Source organism: Propithecus coquereli, unplaced genomic scaffold (assembly GCF_000956105.1).
Source record: "Propithecus coquereli isolate 6110/MARCELLA unplaced genomic scaffold, Pcoq_1.0 Scaffold45, whole genome shotgun sequence".
Lineage (NCBI taxonomy): Eukaryota > Metazoa > Chordata > Mammalia > Primates > Indriidae > Propithecus > Propithecus coquereli.
Window position 1 is genome coordinate 416,889 of NW_012150285.1, and position 19,340 is coordinate 436,228.

Here is a 19,340-nt window from a genome sequence, read left to right on the forward strand (position 1 = left end):
CTGTGACCTTGCTACAATAGATCTAATCATCATTTCCTAAACATTCTCCACTGAATGTCTTCTATCTGAAAAACTCACTGTCTGCTCAGATTACACTCATTTTTCAAACTATTTGCTGCATTGAGCTGAACTGAAATCTACCTTTTAAGTAAAAAGGTTACACACATAGCAAAATGTTATTTACATTTTAGTGAATTATAAAACCATGATTTCTATTACTATCCTATTGTTTGGTTTTTTATTCACAGAAAGGCTTTCTTTCCTTAATTAAGAAAACAAGTAATTCGAAATTATCAGAGACTGATTGAAATCTGCATAGAAACGCTCACATTTCCACTGTTGGTTAAAATCTATTAGCTGGGTGTGGTGGTACATGCCTAGAGTCCCAGCTACTCTAGAGACTGAGGCAGGAGGATCACTTGAGCCCAGGCGTTCGAGGATGCAGTGCCCCATGCCTGCACCTGTGAATTGCCACTGCACTCCAGCCTGAGCAACAGCAAAATGCCATTTCTTAAAAAAAATCTGTGTTCTAATATTTTCCATTCCTAGATAAAATGCTTTTTGCTATTTGTGAATTGTAGAAAAAGAGGAAATGGCAGGGAAGGTCAATTCATGTTCAAACAGATATGTATGACAAGCTGGTAGAATGAGGTAGTGAAGCTTTAAGAATCACATCTTCATCGGTTGTGCAAGTGCTTAGCCAAAGGATTTATTTCCTGGCTCCACTTGAAAGATGTTGAATATCTGTACAACCTCTCTCCATTTCACTTCTTTTCTTTCCACAATACTGACCAAGAGACCAGAAATTGACAGAAAAGGAAAGGTGGAATGAGAAATCCATAAAAGAATTAAAACAAAGTTAGAAGTTAATTACATTCACATTCCCCTACCGAAGAAGAATATTTAATCTGTTATATACAAACATACCTGCTCTTCTCCGTGACTCTTGTATGTATATGTGCATAAACTGAAGGCCAAATAATTCCCGTTCCTCTTCCTCATCTACGCTTTCACTGGGAGGGAGTGTCACTTCCAATTGCAGTGGGTTGTCTCTGAAGTTGACAAACCTACCAGTTCACCAGAAAACAGTATTTTTATAGGTGCAATAGAAGCGTACATTTATTCTTCTGGAGAAAGATCAAGTGATAACATACTAAATTACTCTTTTTTAACGGGTTTCAATAACTGAACATCTTGGTGTGGGATGTGATATATCTCAAGAATCTTTTAAGTTTCTTTCCTAGAAGGAAAAAATATTATTAATAGCTTTAGACAACTTAACTTTCGAAGCTTGTAAAAGTAACTACTAACCCACAGCATATATTTAATGTGATCCAGTTTAACTTTTAAGAGCAATTTTAATGCATCTTAAATATACAATTAATGCTATGAGCTTAGCTTCTGTTATTTTATAGACCTGCATGTTATTTATCATTTTGTCTTCACCATCTAGCACAAGGCAGATAGTTGCTGAATAAGTAAATGAATTAATGAATGATTTTGTTATGGAAGTTTAGTGTTTTGGTGTATATTCTCTATGTCAGGAAATTAAATTTTGACATAAAAACACTTTAGAGAGTTTCAATAATAATTAGCAAAAAGTTATACCTACTTCTATTGGTAACATTTGCTTGTGTCCATTTATAGTTATTTAGGAGGAAATAATGACTATTTTTATGCTTTTGATTTTCATATTATAAATGAGCTTTGTTAGCTATATAATTTTCATGAAAATATCACCAACAGAGGACATTTCTTAAAGCTGGTAAATCCTAATACCGCTTTTGTTTCAAAGATTCTTTCTTGAATACACAGACCAGTATTATTTGAATCCTATTCATCAAATTATAGAATGTCAACATTGGAAAAGATTTTTAAAATGTATCCATTCATATAAATAAGAACCCGAATTTATTAATAACAATCTCTATATTGCTTTGTTCTGTGGCCAGAAAGAAACATGTCAGTTTTGTATCTATAACTTTTTACCTCAGATTTGCCATTTCTTCCATGCAAACTGGGATATCTTGCAGTTTATTGTTGCTGAGAACAAGAGTACCCAGATTTTTCATTTTGCTGATTGTTTCTGGCAAGCAGGTTATTTCATTCCTTTGCAGCCATAATGTATGTAGACTTTTCATTCTGAAAAATTAGAAGAGGTTTCTGCAATTAATCACACACAATATGGTGTGATTATTATGTTAAAATAATAATATGAACCATAATATGGTTCTCATTGTGTTAAAAATCAAAGAAATGCATCTTTCACATCTCCTTTAACCAGTATGCTTATTGAGTTAACTGACTTCACATTATCTGATTATTAGGGAAACTATATCAGGGAGTTAATCTCTTATATAACTCTCATATCACGTGGTGGTAGAAATGAAATCAGTGTATTCTAGAATTCTTCACTATTCTCATAGGATTTCTTAAAGAAGAACTGCTGTAAATGTCATCTAATTTGAGTTGGTGTCTTAAGAGAGAAATCAAATGATTAATATGCCCATTTAGGGGAAGGCAACATGCATAATGGTTAACAGCATGGACTCTGGGGCCAGGCTGCCTAAGTTCAAATCCTAGCTTGGCCACTCCCTAACTATGGCCCTGGGCAAGAAGTTAGCTAACATCTCTGTGTGTTAGTTTCTTCACTCCTTTGTAAAGTGCATAGAAGTGCCTGGCATGTACTAATCAACGTTGTTATTGGGGCATATTCTTGTTATTTTCTTAAAGTCAGATAGCCACTTTTCCTCTCCCAAAACGCTTTTACTTATTTGGAATAAATGGAAATATTCTGTTAAAACATAGCATAGTTCAAACCAAATGGACTCATTGTGATTGATTATGCTTGGGATTCCCTTTGTCTTGTTTAGTTTGTTATTTCTTATTATTCATAAGTGGTTTCAAGACATTTGTTGGTAGCATAAGAAGTTATTTATTTTACCTTTCTATAGTATCAGGAAGTTGTTCAAGTCTGTTGCTTCCCATGTCTAGCCACTCAAGGGCAGGCATGTTCAACACAGCAGGAGGGATTGTAGTAAAATGGTTCATACTCAAATCAAGGTGAGTAAGTTTTAACAGATTGCCAAGCTGAAGAGGAAAGCAAGGTTTTTTCAAAATAAATGTCCACAATGTAAATTACAAGTAGACTCACTCACATTGGTAAAGGAGATATTTCACATCAAGGAATGTTTGCACTATACTTGGGCTGTAGTTCACAACAAATTAAAAATAAAAACATAGTCCTAGTTATTTGGGAGGTTGAAATGGAAGGATCCCTTGAGTGCAGGAGTTTGAGACTAGCCTGGGCAACATAGCAAGACCCTCATCTCAAAAGCAAACAAAAAACTAAATAACCTCCATAGAAGTGAAAGGCTCTCTCATGGAAAGTTCATCTATTTGAAGAAAATTTATCTTCCAAAATAACCAGCTTCCAAGGTTTACAGAACCTGCCTGGCAAAAGCTTTTTTCTCCTTGAGAGTAAACATCTGGTGTCATGTTTTTCTTTCATCCAGTAGTTGAAAATTGTATGGGAAAACTCAAACTTCAAAATAATAATTATTTTTATTGAACTTTTGTGCCTGACAATTTACATATATTATCTCAATCCAATTTACACCTTAGTAATTTTATTTTTTAAATGAAATAAGCAATCAAAAATTAAGAATATTTTAACAAACACCAGCATAGTGTGCTCAGCTTAAGAAAGAAAATGTATTGATATGAGTGCACCTACTGTATGCTCCTCGCTTCCTCTCCAGAGGTAGTGCCTGTTCAGAATTTGATAGCCATCATTCCCATGCATTTTTTTATGTTTTTATGACTACATATTATAATAAGTTGCCTGGGATAGAGTACAGTGGCATCATCATAGCTCACTGCAACCTCAAACTCCTGGACTCGAGTGGTCCTCCTGCCTCAGCCTCCTGAATAGCTGGAACTACAGGTGTGGGCTACCACACCCAGCTAATTTTTTTATTTATTATAGAGATGGGATCTCACCATGTTGCTCAGGCGGGTCTCAAACTCCAGGCCTCGAGTGATCCTCCTACTTGGGCCTCCCAAAGTGCTAGGATTACAGGCATCAGCTACCATGCCCAGCCTATATTTCTATATATATTACCACTATATATATATGCTTTCATAAAATTTTGTATTTTTATGTTTTTTAAACTTAAGGATTATGATATCATACTTATCTTTCTTTAACTTGCTTTTTTCTCTCAATATGAATGTTCAAAATGATTCATGTTGATGCTTATAGCTCTAGTTTATTCATTTTTAAATATCTCTTTAGTTATCTGTGTTCCCCACCCCCAGTCTGAGAAAATTGTGAGTATATAAATTCTCCACCATTATACCTTAAATTGGTTCATTTCATATATGTGTATATATGGATATAATGGCTCAGACAGGTCATATAACCAGAAATGATACAGCTACAATGTGAATTCAAGTTTTTGTGGACCTAAAGCCACAAAATTTCTTCCTCTTTCAGCATAACATCCTAGTGTAAGGTTTAAGTTGTGAGAATTTAGTTAACTTTTATTAAAAAACCCTCTTTTTAGTTTGGAAGATTCTGTTTTATTTCTGTCTCAGGGTATGTTCAGATTCCTACTACAACATTTCCATTGCATAAAAGTACATAAATACAATGATCTGTAGATAGTACAAAAAAACAGGAGGGTTCCATCTAGTAGATGAAGCCATTTCTCCAGCTTTCGAATTCAAGCTATGAATAAGACACTTTTTCAAAATCTGCCATTAGACTGTTGGAATTTTCAAATAGTTCAGAATAGAGTATAAAAAGATCACTTTTACATTAGCATATATATGCTTGTGTGTATACCACGTATGCAATTTAATGCCTGAAAAATGAGTTTCCAATTGCTGGTTTCTTAGTAGTTTTGATTTTGCAAGATCGAAAAGATAATAAAGCTAACAGTCCTAATTTTGCATTTGTGAAAACTGAGACCTAGTTATATAAAGTGGTGTGTCCAAGGAAGGTCACACTTTTGGAATTAATCCTGGGATCAAGATCTCAGTTCAGTATTTATTCACTATAACCTGTTCAGGTAAAGACTGGTTAATAGACATGCACAAATTCACATAGTTTTTATAGTGACAAAGCCAGTGCTAGAAACAAAATCACATAAATTAGAAATAAAATATTTATTGGCCTGCTTTTATGTGTAAGAAATTGTTTATGTGAACATTTTTATTGTATGCAAGGGCATACATTTCATTAAGTGGAACTGTTGTAAGATGAAATAGACATACACTATGTTTTACTTGCAAGAGCAACAATTATTGGTAATATTAACAAATATTGGTAATATTGGTAATATTAATATTAAAAGTATGTCAGAAAAAAATTCTGACATACTTATCAAGATAAAGTGAGAGAAGGGAATAGTCTTTCTCTTTTATTATTTTGCTTAACTTTTATCTTGTAAAGTCATTCTTTTCAAAGGCAAAGCACTGTGGAAATTTCCTTTGCTGATTCTAAAAACATGAAATATGTTTGAAAAGTTATACAAATGTCTATTTTTTTATGATCAGTTTGATTTCACCAATAACAAGACGTCATAACAAATGAAAGTTTGAAGGCATTCCAATCACATTGCCTTGCTTTCACTTGATAGAGTCTAGGAAGCTAGCAAGAAACATACTTCCTATACGATTTCATGTTTTACATTTCACTTCCATCTCAAAAACCAATCACTCTATAAAAACCAAGTGGTAAATAAAAGCGTTTTTCTATCACCACATTGTGCTTTATGATAATCATTTATTCAATCAAAAAGCATTTATTGGCCGGCGCGGTGGCTCACGCCTGTAATCCTAGCACTCTGGGAGGCCGAGGCAGGTGGATCGTTTGAGCTCAGGAGTTCGACACCAGCCTGAGCAAGAGCGAGACCCCCGTCTCTACCAAAAATAGAAAGAAATTAATTGGACAGCTAAAAATATATAGAAAAAATTAGCTGGGCATGGTGGCGCGTGCCTGTAGTCCCAGCTACTCGGGAGGCTGAGGCAGGAGGATCGCTTGAGCCCAGGAGTTTGAGGTTGCTGTGAGCTAGGCTGACGCCACGGCACTCTAGCCAGGGCAACAGAGTGAGACTCTGTCTCAAAAAGAAAAAAAAGAAAGAAAAAAAAGCATTTATTAAGTAATCACTACCAACCTAGGCTTTGCCGTCAATTCTAAGAATATAAATAAAACTCTCACTCTGGGCTTCAAGGAGATCATAGTCTAGTCAACAAATGATATCAGCACTGTGAACAATAATAGAAGTATCTTTTACACCAAATAGATCTTTCTCCTACCTTGGTCTCCCAAAGTGCTAGGATTACAGGTATGAGCCACAGTGCCAGGCCACTAATCTTTCTTTGATTAAAACCTCACATTATACTTATAATAATAGGCAATGGTTTTCACTACATATTTTTTCCTGAAATAAAACTCACAGAATCTCCTCTTTATTTTTATTGTTAACAATCACGTAATTGAGAAATAAACTCCTAGCAAATGGAAAATAAAACCGTAGACATTTATATCTTTCTGACCTCTTGTGGAAGATCACATATATCTCTGTTAACTGCCAGTTCTATTTTCTCCAAGCTGGCACAATGACTTAGTTCCTTGGGGACAGTCTTGATTTTGTTGTAGCTAAGAATCAGTTCCTGAAGTCTAGTTAGCAGTCCTACAAAACAATAATATACAATAGAGAGGAGACGTATATAAAGTAATGTTTCCAGTTATCAAGTATTATAGCATAACTTACTTGTCAGTTTTGTATTGGCAAATTCACAGTTTTTAATTTCTTCCCTTTTCCCAGTCTGTGTCCTGCCCCTTCTTTAAACAAGGGACAAGTTTTTCAGTGCTATAGGCAAAAACAAAAAACTATTTTCATTTTGTTTTATCTGTACAATCTTGAGCAATTTTTCCATTTAGTTTTTTTTCCCCTCCATTTGAGGAATCTTTCTATTTTTTCTTTCTTGCCTTCAATCTGTTCTCTTCTAAGGAGAATAGCTGAATCAGCAATATTGTTCCCAAAATCTACAGAATATTTCCAAAGAGGCTTTCTCACAACGAAATCTCATTTTGAGTCACTTCAATAAATCCAGAAGCTTGGATCGCCTGGAAGCTTCAATTTAGATTACATGTTTAAAATTTTCTCAAGACTCAAGGATATATAAAGAGATCTTTATTCCATGTATCAAAAAAATCTCAATGAAAAGCACATCCACAGGTAGATAAAATGGCACAGGAATAAAAGCGATCTTCCTTACCAATTCCTCGAGGTATCTCTGAAATTGCGTTTCGAGATAAATCTAATACAATGAGGTTCTGGAATCTTCCGATGAATTCAGGAATTTTCAGCAAACTGGTTCTATGGAGTTGCCATTCTTGTAGCTGATTCAGTCTCAGTAGAGAAGAAGGGAGGGTCTAAACTCAAGTAAAAGAAATGGCAGTCATGATAGTACTTAAATTATTTTAGTATCATGCCACACTGAAATGTGATATTTGCTTGTAAAAGCACTTTAGAGTATGTTTTCCTTAATGGGTTGCCTTTCCAAGTACTTTGTGTTACTTCTAAGTTTTAAGACTGTTAGTTTTTTTTTTTTTAGCTAAACCTTCAAATCTTTGGTCAATAGTGCACACATATGGCGGTATGTCCTAATGATTCTGTTACACAGCATTAGGCTTTCCTAAAGTGCATATGCTATTGAAAATGGGACTATCCAAAAAAAAAAAATCATTTTAATAATTCAAACTGCTTTTCTACTTCTGGTTTGAAGTATTTTATAAGACTATTTTTAAAGAGGATTTTAATTCAAGAATTTTAAGACTTTCAACTATTCTGAACTCTGTTCCTTTTCCCTTTCAGCCTAAAATAGCCAGAAGAGAAAATAAAGGAGCTAACCCCCTAGCTAAATGTATCTATATGCATAAAAACAAACACCAACCCAAAGATTAGAAGCCCTTGTAAAAATTAGAGTATGTCTAATGTAATTAAGCAATTATGAGTTTGTGTGTCTATATGTATGAGGAGAGAAAGAATATGAATCAGGTGGTAGAACTAACAAAAAAATTAATATTCATCTCTATTTTGTGAAGTTTTAACTGAGCATTTCTTTGGAAGAGCTATATGATTTCATTAGGCAGATGGTCATCTTTTTTATGGGAAATGAGAAATTGCTTATTAGGATTAATAGGAGAAATACCACAAATGACTTTAAGTTTAGGCAGGGTTAAAGCAAATTGAATTTTTGCAAAAAAACTATGAAGTTATATTTCTTTTCATTTGCTCATGTTGCTCAAATTTATTTAGTATATTATTAAAATTAGAATTTCTGATTATTTCAGTGTTAATTATTAATATTACATAGTCTCAAAATCATTTTCTCAGCTGTCCCACAAAATGCAAAAGATCGAATATCACTTTTATAAAAACCTTACCTTCCATTCCTCGTTTTCTATCTTCAAAATGACTCTTCCATCTTCTGTGGTGACCTTTTCTTTTAGCTTAGTTAAACTTACTCGTTCTTCCCAGATCCGCACTAGCCTAGGAGACCCAGAAATTCTTTTAGTTCATAGATAATGATATTGGTAGTATTCACTTTTATTTATTAAAAAAAAATATCCACCAAAAGCAACCACTTGACCAATGGTATGGACATTTGGGTTAATTTCACTTTTTGGCTATTACAATAATACTGCTATGAACATTGGTGTACAAAGTTTTGTGTTGAACATATATTCATTTCTTTTGGGTATACTCTTAGGAGTAGAATTGCTGGGTCATACGGTAACTCTATGTTTAACATTTTTAAGGAACTGCCTAACTGCTTCCAACTTGACTGCACCATTTTGTGTCCCCACCAGCAGTGTATTAGGGCTCTGATTTCTCCACATCCTTATGGATATTTGCTATTGTCTGTCTTTTTTATTATAGCCATCTAGTGGGTGTAAATGGTATCTCATGTGGGTTTGATTTGCACTTTCCCAGTGAGTAATCCATGGATATTTAATAAATTTTTTTAATGGCTTGCAAAGAATACAGTTCAACTTCAGAGTTAAATTGCATCTTACTACCTGCTAATTTTATCCAGACTTCATTTTTTAGCTATAAAATGTATAAAATACTTGTTGTTCTGAAGCACATTCCTATTGATTTTTGGTCCATCGCAAACATACATAATAATATCAAACTATAAAAATAACTAGCAAAAAGTTTTATATATCTATCCTAGAAAACTTTTCATCCATGAGCAAGAGAATAAGGAGCTTCCAGATAGCCGAACACGTGGAGGTTCCTGGAGGGTAGCACACCCGGGAAGGATACTGAAGCTCATGTTTGGATTTGCAAAATACTTCTTTAGTGTCTGTGTATTTTAATCTGTCACTTGCTTAAATTTAACTAATCTGCTAACAAGTGCCCTGTGGCAATGGGCTGTGTATGGCTCCCTGATCTGAACAGCTAAGCTTCCCACAGATATGGATAACTGAGAAAAAAATGTATAATGTCAGCTATTCAATTATATCACTTTTTATAAAAATAGAACTATCCAAACAATAGGGATAATGGTTATTAATGAGTTATTACTCACTAAAAAAGAATTTAAATTCAGAGCAAGATTTAAGGATAATTATTATACAATTAGATATCTTCTTCCTTAACCTTCACCTTAAGTTAAAGAATTAATCAAGTACAAATTACATGGCAAATACTATACTAGACATTGAGGATGCAAAAAGCTCTGTCCTTAATGAGTTTATAATCAGGCTATTATTAGACAAATTTATTTCCATCTCTATAATGGCTCTGTATTTCTCTCTCTCTCTCTCTTTTTTTTCTTTTTTGAGATGGGGTCTTGCTGGTTTTGAACTGCTGGGCTCAAGCAATCCTCCTGCCTCAGCCTCCAAGTAGCTGGGCTTAAGGTGTACACCACTATGTCAGGCCAGGCTCTCTATTTCTGTTATCTGTGTCCACAGTTATCAATTACTCATTTGGTTACTTTGGGCAAGACACCTCACCTCTGTGAACCTTGCCTATAAAATGTGGGGATATAATTAAATAACGTCTGGTTCTCTTCTAGCTCTAATGTTCTATAATTACTACACTGTTTATTTTAAGCCTGATGTTCTTTCACGTCTTGCATAGAAATTTTCAAACTCCTTTAAAGCCCTTTTATTATAGAATGAAGGCTTTATCAGATGTTGTCACACCAACTCTTACCTACCTAAGTGTTTGATTTCTTCAAGGCAGCTTGGCCTCAGAAGGAAGACAGGGCAATTTTTTTTTTTTTTTTTTTTTTTTTTGAGACAGAGTCTCACTTTGTTGCCTGGGCTAGAGTGCCGTGGCGTCAGCCTAGCTCACAGCAACCTCAAACTCCTGGGCTCAAGCGATCCTATTGCCTCAGCCTCTCAAGTAGCTGGGACTACAGGCATGCGCCACCATGCCCAGATAATTTTTTCTATATATTTTTAGCTGTCCAATTAATTTCTTTCTATTTTTGGTAGAGACGGGGTCTCGCTCTTGCTCAGGCTGGTCTTGAACTCCTGAGCTCAAACAATCCACCCGCCTCGGCCTCCCAGAGTGCTTAGGATTACAGGCGTGAGCCACCGTGCCCGGCCAAGACAGGGCAATTTTTGTTCAAACTTTAGGTTCTGTTTTTTTTTTTAAGTCAAAGCTTTAGCCACTTCTTTTTAATGTTGCTCAAGCTGGCCTCGAGAACTCCTGGACTCAAGTGATCCTGCCATCTCAGCCTCCCAGGTGTCTGGGACTACAGGCGTTAGCCGCTTTTAGCTGAGAGAAGCAGCATTCGATTACATTCTTACCTCTCTTATCCCTTGCCTGTGTACAGACTACTCTCAAATCTTCTGCTTCTTTTGTCTACTCCCATTACTCGGTGAGATTTGCAGACCAGCGCATTCTTGTCTCCTGGGAGCCTGTGAAAAGTGCAGACCTTTTGGTCCTACCCTAGACTTACTAATCCAGAATCTGTATTGTAACAAGATCCCTAGGCGACTCCTACACAGGCAAGTTTGAGAAGCACTGCTCTTCTTCAAAGCAGTGCAAAACAGAGAGGACATTTCTTTTCTTTGGGCTATATCTGGTCAGTTTAAATTCTGTGAATTTTCCAATTAGCCCTTTTGTCTTGCAGTCAGCTTCTCTCTCTGCCTTACTCTTACAGGTCTATCAGATTATTACCATTTTACAACAGTTATGGTTGTTCATTTGTTTAACCATTTCTTTAGTAATATTACAAGTTTTAAGCCAAATTTTGACCTAGATAGTTTAGATAGTCTACTTTTTATTTTTTATTTTTTTAGAGTCAGGGTCTCACTCTGTCACCCAGGCTACAGTGGAGTGATCATAGTTCACTGTAACCTCGAACTCTTGGGCTCAAGCGATCTTTCCACCTCAGCCTCCCGAGTAGTTGGGACTATAGGTGTGTGCCACAAACTTGGCTAATTTTTTTATTTTTTATTTTTGAGATGGGGTCTCGCTATGTTGCCCAGGCTAGTCTCAAACTCCTGGCCTCAAGCAATCCTCCCGTCTAGGTCTCCCAAAGCGCTAGGATTACAGGTGTGAGCCACCACAGCCAGCCTAGATAGTTTAATTTTAAAGTGGGTTGGACTTAATTTTAGCCATAAACCAAGCTTTATAATGCTATAAAATGTTTTTATAATGAAATTGTTTTAAGATTAAGAGAAAGGTACTTTGAAAAAACTACATTTCACAAACTCCATATAAAGTTTCTAAAACTGAATTTGGTCTAGATGAGAGAGAAAGAGAGTTCATAATTTTCCCCCCAAAATACCTTAAATGATCTCTGATTTTTATCTCAAGGTTGTCAGAAAATTCTACAAATTCCAGGCCTAATCTTAATAATCAGAGAAATGTGTATAACTTAACTTTTGGAAATTATATTTTATTAACAGATAATCCTTCCACCTAATCACAATGTAGTCATGAAGTGAAAATGAATGCACATTCATTACTCTTATACAGAGACGACTTGAAGCTGCTGAAATTAAATGATTCTTAATTACTGGCAAAACTTCAGACAAGCTCCTCTGAGTCCTCAAATCCAGTTTGAGCAAGAATCCTGCTACATCTGTTCAGGGAAAATTCCCTTCCCTTGGGGTCTGACTGCCCTCCTTCAACAATAATCCTATCAAGTCATTTTAGCCAGAAACTTCTTATCCTTGATGTTTCCTCCTAGTAATTTTCCACTGTCCCCATGCTGCTCCTTGGTTATAAACCCCCACTGGTTGCTGGAGCAGGAGTTGAGTCCAGTCTCTGTCCCCTTGCAGCAGTCCTAATGCCTATCGCCACAGGCCTCCTCGAGTCAGCTCTGCTCTATCATCTTTAGCAAGTGTCTGGATGATTTTTTTCTTTAACACTAGATACACGCAGTAGGTGAAACTGAGGAGTTTAGAATTAAGCCATAATTCCTGATCACTGTTTTAAAAAATGGATAGGATTTAAGAGTACTCTAGACTCAAGTTTATTATAATTGTACAATATAAACACAATAAGTTTCATAAGAGTAGCTTTACATATAATGGGTCAATCTAGAGAAATGTAAGACCTGAGGAGAAATTAATGTTTACTGAGTCAGATTGCTTGAATGTGAATACCAGTTCCACATTTATTAGTGGTGTGATCTTTGACAAGTTACCTAGACCTGTACCTCAGGTTTTTTTTTTTTTAATAGAGACAAGGTCTCACTCTGTCACCCAGGCTGGAACTCCTGGGCTCAAGCAATCCTCCCACCCTAGCCTCCCTTGTAACTGGGATTACAAGTGCAAGCCACTGCTCCTGGCTAATTTTTTAAATTTTTTTTAGAGATGGGGTCTCGCTATGTTGCCCAGGCCAGTCTCAAATTCCTGGCCTCAAGTGATCCTGCTGCCTTGCCTCCCAAAGTGCTGGGATTACAGGTGTGAGCCAGGTTTTTCATCTTTAAAATGGAGAAAATAATAGCACCTATGTGTGGCAGAGACTATGCATCACCCTTCCCACCCCCCACTCCCCAAGTATCTGTTACTCCTCTTCTTCAATAATAGAGCCTCTAGATTTAACTGGGCACAAGACCTTATTTGGCCATCCTCTCTCGCAGCTAGATATAGGTTATGTGAAGTTTGGGCCAACAAAATGTTAGCAGAAGTAGTATTGTGTGCAGCTTCCTGAAAGTGCAGCTTCCTGCTAGCTAGAAACAAATGTGATGGCTGCAGTTGGTGTATCTATTTTGCGCCATGAGGAGACTTTAGGAATGGAAACCATGTACAGATGAGCAACAATATGGAAGAAGCCAGAGTATCTGACTCAGTGGAGTGATACTCCAGATCTGAATCACTTACCAAAAAAGTTAACAGATCTTGTTTACGACATTATCGTTTTGGCTTTTTTCTCAGTGCAGTCTAGCTTCATAATGACACTATGTTTCAGCTTGTTGAGAAGATTAAATGAGAGAGTATAAATAGAGCACTTAGCAGAGTCCTTAGTAAACATTAAGTGCACAATAAGTGGCTGCTTAACCTTATCGATCATTGTTATCATCATTATCATCCTTACTGGCTTTGCTTGGGAAGAATAGTTCCTCCCCATCCAGATCTTTTGTTTTTACAGACATTTAGCAGACACAAATCATTGCTTATCAGTAACTTTTCCCCATTTTCTTTACTAGAAAAATACCAGGTTTTTTCAAGTGTTTACCCTTCCCCCAAGTAATCCAGGGATAAATCTTAATTTGTCTAAACCAATCATACAATCTCATTTCTTCAGAAGGTAACCGAGTTAGGTGTGTACAAATGGCCCAATTCTAGCAAAGAGGTTTGTTGGGGGGACTCTGAAAAGGTTTCCTCAGTTTTAAAGAAGAAATAGAAAAAAATAGTTTCTACTCTTCTGAAACATAGTGATGCTTGGCTGTGGTGCCTGAAAGTGCATGAGTCACCTTGTGACACTGAGGGAAGCTAATCCAAGAGTCAAACCGACATCCTGAAATTGGCAGTGGGAGGTGAAACGAGAAGCTGAGCCTTTAAAGATTTGAGGCTTTGCATTGACTACCTTTGAAATTGTCTTGCTTCCCTATTGCTTAAGACATTTTTAGTTGAATTTTCTGTTATTTGCTAACTGACATTAGCAAATAACTGATAGTAGCAAATAACATTTGCTAATTTAATATTTAGAAAGAGACCTAATGAATGAGAATTATAGGGAGCTATGCGGAATCTATGAGGAAAGGGGCTATTCTTGCAAGATTAGTAGAATACTTTGGAGACATCTGATCAGGAAAGTAGGTAAGATATCAAGGAGGAAGAGAAAATGAGAGCCATGCTATTTAAATATAACCCAGATCAAGGAATCGGGTGATCGACAGAGGCCCTGGCTGGAACTCACAACTATTCAGATAGGTGGAAAGCTACAGTACCTTCTACTGCCAGATGTTAACTTAGATCCTAGGGATATAATGCTGAACAAACAATCCTGAAAATTAGACTAAGTGATACTAATCAAATTTTGATGAATGTTAAACAGGGTTCTATGAGGGCATAGGATAACTACTATTTTCACACACAAACAAATATATTTGTGACTCCTATCACATAGCCACATTTAATTGAGTCAGATGTTTAAGTATATTTTGAGTTTCTAACAAATAAAAATCTATATCAAAGTCAATAATAAGACACTTAAATGCTTTTTTATAATGATGATGTTATGAATTTTCACTAATTCAAGATAATAAATGTCATGGCATACTTGTGTTGGAATTCCTTCTCCCGCTTCAAGTCTTCGTTGTGTTTCTTTATTCTTTTTTCCCAAACTTCCTTTACGGTATTGACAGTCCCAGTACAAACCACATTTTCTGTCATGATTTCTCTACATTGTCATAGAGTCACCAACTTCATTAGGTTCTGAATAGCTGAATCACAGATGCCATTTCAGAAAGGACCTAATCGTACCACAGAAAAAAAGCAATGCGTTTCAGAATGTTCACTGAGTACCATAATGATCATAATAACTAATATTTATTGAATACTTCCCATGTTCCCAAAACTATTTTATATACTTTACATACCATATCTCACTTAAAAATCCTCATAGAAATACTATGATGTGAGTAATTTTATTGACACTAATATACAGATGAGAAAACTAAGCTTTAAACAAGATGGGCAATTTGCTTAAGGTTTCATATCTAATATGTGGTAGAGGTGGAAATTGATGCCAAGTCTACTTTCTTTGTTACCATGTAATTCACAATAATGGAAAAATCTCAACTGGTTGACATGTCCAATTATAGGAAAATGGTTAAATAATGGATATGTAAAATGCGACTGGCATCTTGGGATATCTATCTAATCTGGATGCCATATGCACAAGCTGGAATCCAGTTAAGTGATAATATATTGAGATTGTTGACTCTTGTGTAAAATAAATTGCAAATGGACAGATAAAATATTGAAGATTGTGGCCTGAATCTCAGAAATGAGAGAAAAATACCAACAATAGGGGAATGGTTATGTAAGTTATGATAGATCCATTTTATGGAATATCCTATGGCCTTACAAATAAAGGTATTGATTTTTCATCAAATTAGTAATAATGAATTTGATTCACAAGTATTTGAATAATTTCTTCTCAAATTCAAGAATATAAAAATGTCCACAATCACCAATTCTATTCAATATTATACTGGAAAGCTATAATGCAAGAAAAGTAAATAGAAAGGTATATAATTGGAAAAGGAAGAAATGGAATTTGTAACAGCATAGGGAAACACGTATTCTCATACACTAATGGTGGCAGTATGTATTATATTCTTTATGGAGAGAAACTTGGTAATATCTGTCAAACTCAAAAATGCTCATTCACACTTCTAGAAATGTATACTTCAAATATTTTCAGAAAAAAATGACATATTACAAAATTATTCATTGTAGTGTTTTTGTTTTTTTTTTTTTTTTTTTTTTTTTTTTTTTTTTTTTTTTTGACACAGAGTCTCACTCCCTCGTCCGGGCTAGAGTGCCGTGGCATCAGCCTAGCTCACAGCAACCTCAAACTCCCGGGCAATCCTTCTGCCTCAGCCTCTCGAGTAGCTGGGACTACAGGCATGCGCCACCAGGCACGGCTAATGCTAATTTTTTCTATATATTTTTAGTTGTCCAGCTAATTTCTTTCTATTTTTAGTAGAGACAGGGTTTCTCTCTTGCTTGGGCTGGTCTCAAACTCCTGAGCTCAAATGATCCTCCTGCCTCAGCTTCCCAGAGTGTTAGGATTACAGGTGTGAGCCACTGCGCCCGGCCCTGCAGTGTTTTTCATATCAGAAAAATATTGGAAATAACCTAATATTCCATCAGGAAATTATAGTACATCTATATCATGGGAAATTATATAGCTCCAAAAAAAGGAAAAGCATTTTATATATTGATATGCCATAATCTCCAAAATATATAACTATGGCACAATTAATCTAATCTAATGAATGTAGATATTTGGATCCCAGATTTTTGCTATTATGAGCAATACTATTTCTAAAATTCTTGTTTTTATCTTCTTGGTGCTCCAGTGGAATTACTTCTATTGGGTACATATCTAGCATTAGAATTGCTGGATCATAGTGTATGTGAATATTCTAATTTATGAGATAGAGCCAATTTGTTTTCCAAAGTGATTGTGCCCATTTGTACTCTTACTACCACTGTATAAGGGTCCCCACTGATATCCTCACCAACATACTACTGCATAAAATGATATCCCAATGTGGTATTAATTTGTACTTTCCTAATTACTAAATGTTCCAAGTTAATACACAAAGATTGTCCGATTGAACAAAACACAAAATCCTGAGTATTGTTTATGAGAGTTACACCTAAAAAACAAAGATAGAGGAAAAAGTGGAGAAAAGTGAACAGTTCAATAGAAAAAGATCTACTCCTAGCTATATACCAAAGACAAATTAAAACATATTCTCAAAAAACTTGTACATGAATGTTGATAGCAACATTATTCATAATAGCCAAAAAGTAGAAACAACACAAATGGCCATCTACTGATAAATGGATAAACAAAATATGGTAGATCCACACAATGGAATATTATTTGGTCATAAAAATGAATGAAGTAGTGATACATGCTACAGCATGAATAAACTTTGAATAAAATTATGCTAAGTGAAAGACACCAGACACAAAAGGCCACATATTGTATTGATCCCATTTATATGAAATGTCTAGAACAGGCAGATCCATAGATACAAAAAGTAGATTAGTGGTATCCATGGGCTTTGCAGAGGAAGAAATAGGCAGTAACCGCTAACTGTATAGTTTCTTTATCGAGTGATGAAAATTTTCTGGAATTAGATAGTGTTGATGATTGTATAATTCTGTGAATATCCTAGAAGACACAGAATTATACACTTTAAAAGAGAGGATTTTTACATGTGAATTATATTTCAGCTAAATTTTTTTAAGAAATGAAAAAGATATACCATTGCAAACATTACATACTATGGAAATGCTAATCAAAAGAAAGCTGATTATCAATATATTAATAGCAAATGGACTTTAGGCACAATTACATTACAGGTACAAAAGATCACATCATGATAAAAAATTCAATTCATAAGAAATAAAAAACAGCCTTAAATTATATGCCCCTAATAACATGGCTTCCAAATATACAAGGGAAAATTGACAGCATTAAAGGGAAAAATCAAGAAATCTGGCATTGAAGTTGGGAATTTTAACCACCTTCTTAGCAACTGATTGAACAAGCAGTAAAATGAGGAAGAATACCGAAGATTTAAACTACACAATGAATAAACTTGACCTAAATGATATATATACAAAACTATAGCCCACAATGACAGAATTGTAGGATATTTGTATTTTTTTCAAAAACATATGGAAAAGTCACTGAAAAAAAAATTATATACTGGGGCCATAGAACAAGTCTCAACCAATTTCAAAGGACTAAAGTAGCACAAAGTATTTTTTTCTAATCAATGTAAACTTGCTAGAAATCAATAATGAAAAGATACCTGAAGAAAAGCTCATATTATTTCAATTAAGAAACACACTTCTAAATAATCTATGGTCAAAGAAGCTAACATAATGAAAATAAAACATTTTGAACTGAATTATAATAACAATACCTCAAATCAAAGTATATGGAAAACAGGCAATATAGTAGTTATAGGGAAATTTCTAACCTTATATATACACTTTAGAAGAAATAATGCTAAAAATTTTACATCCATCTCAAGAAGTTAGATAAGGAAAGAAAAAAAAAACCCAAAGAAAGCAGAAGGCGGCCAGGCGCTGTGCAGTGGCTCATGCCTGACAGAAATGAGAGCATACATCTATAAAATAAAAAAGATAAAATAGAATACAATAATAATAATAATCTAAAATCTCCCCACTAAAAAAACACTAGGCCTAAAGATAACTTCAATGGCAAATTCTACCAAATATTTAAGGGGAAAAAATAACACTAATCTTAGGATAAACTCTTCCAGAGAATAGAAAATAAGGCAATACTCCACAATTCACATTATGAGGTTAGCATAACCTTGACACCAAACCCTAAGAATGGTAGTTCTAGAACGAAGTACAAGACTAATCTCACTAGCATATATATTATGCTCGACCTTATAAATACGTGGATTAAAACCATAATAAGATACCAATACACACCTATCAGAACGGCTAAAATTAAAAAGGCTATGCCAAGTGTTGGTGAGAATTTGAGTTACAGAAATTCTCACGCACTGCTGGTGTATTAGTGGAGTTGTATCTTAGCGTTAACTACTTTGGAACAGAATTCTTATCAATCTACTAGTACTGAAGATATGCACAGTTTATGATCCAGCAATTCCATCCAAAGGTATATGCCTAGAGAAAGGGTCCACCAGGAAACATGAACAGGTATGTCCTGGCAATATGTTTCAAAATAGTAAAAAATTAAAAATAAAATAAAATGATTTTTAAAAAAGCAATGAAAATATCCATCCAATGATTTACAAAAATAGCTAGAATTAGAGATCAAAAAGCTGTGTGACATTGGAGACATAATAGAAAAGATGAAGTTTCTTCTCCCAACAAGCAAAAAGGAAGGCAATCAGAAATTGTATTGAGGGAGGCGCTGTACAAGAAAGGCATGCACGGTCCATGCACAAAGCCAGGAAGATACGGCATGATTTTTAGCAATTATTGAATTGCAGGAGAGTCTATTTTAACGTTCTTCTTTAGCACAAGGAGTATGACATTGGTACTGAGAAGGAAATGTTGGCTCTGCATAAAATAGTAATGACACAGCTATAAC

At 35.0% G+C, this 19,340-nt stretch overlaps 1 protein-coding gene across 1 annotated transcript in view; it reads right to left on the reverse strand.

The window, feature by feature from the left end:
* Positions 1 to 14,969, reverse strand: part of LRRC39 (leucine rich repeat containing 39) — an 18,283-nt gene extending 3,314 nt beyond the window's left edge. Inside the window, exons 1-7 of the mRNA XM_012654909.1 lie at positions 14,775 to 14,969; positions 8,462 to 8,567; positions 7,291 to 7,447; positions 6,565 to 6,701; positions 2,945 to 3,090; positions 1,990 to 2,142; positions 928 to 1,067 (exon numbers count right to left, since the gene is read on the reverse strand). Of these exons, the coding sequence (XP_012510363.1) occupies positions 928 to 1,067; positions 1,990 to 2,142; positions 2,945 to 3,090; positions 6,565 to 6,701; positions 7,291 to 7,447; positions 8,462 to 8,567; positions 14,775 to 14,887 (952 nt within the window). The 5' untranslated portion in view covers positions 14,888 to 14,969. The remainder of the gene's footprint in view (positions 1 to 927; positions 1,068 to 1,989; positions 2,143 to 2,944; positions 3,091 to 6,564; positions 6,702 to 7,290; positions 7,448 to 8,461; positions 8,568 to 14,774) is intronic.
* Between the last annotated feature and the right edge of the window lie 4,371 nt (positions 14,970 to 19,340).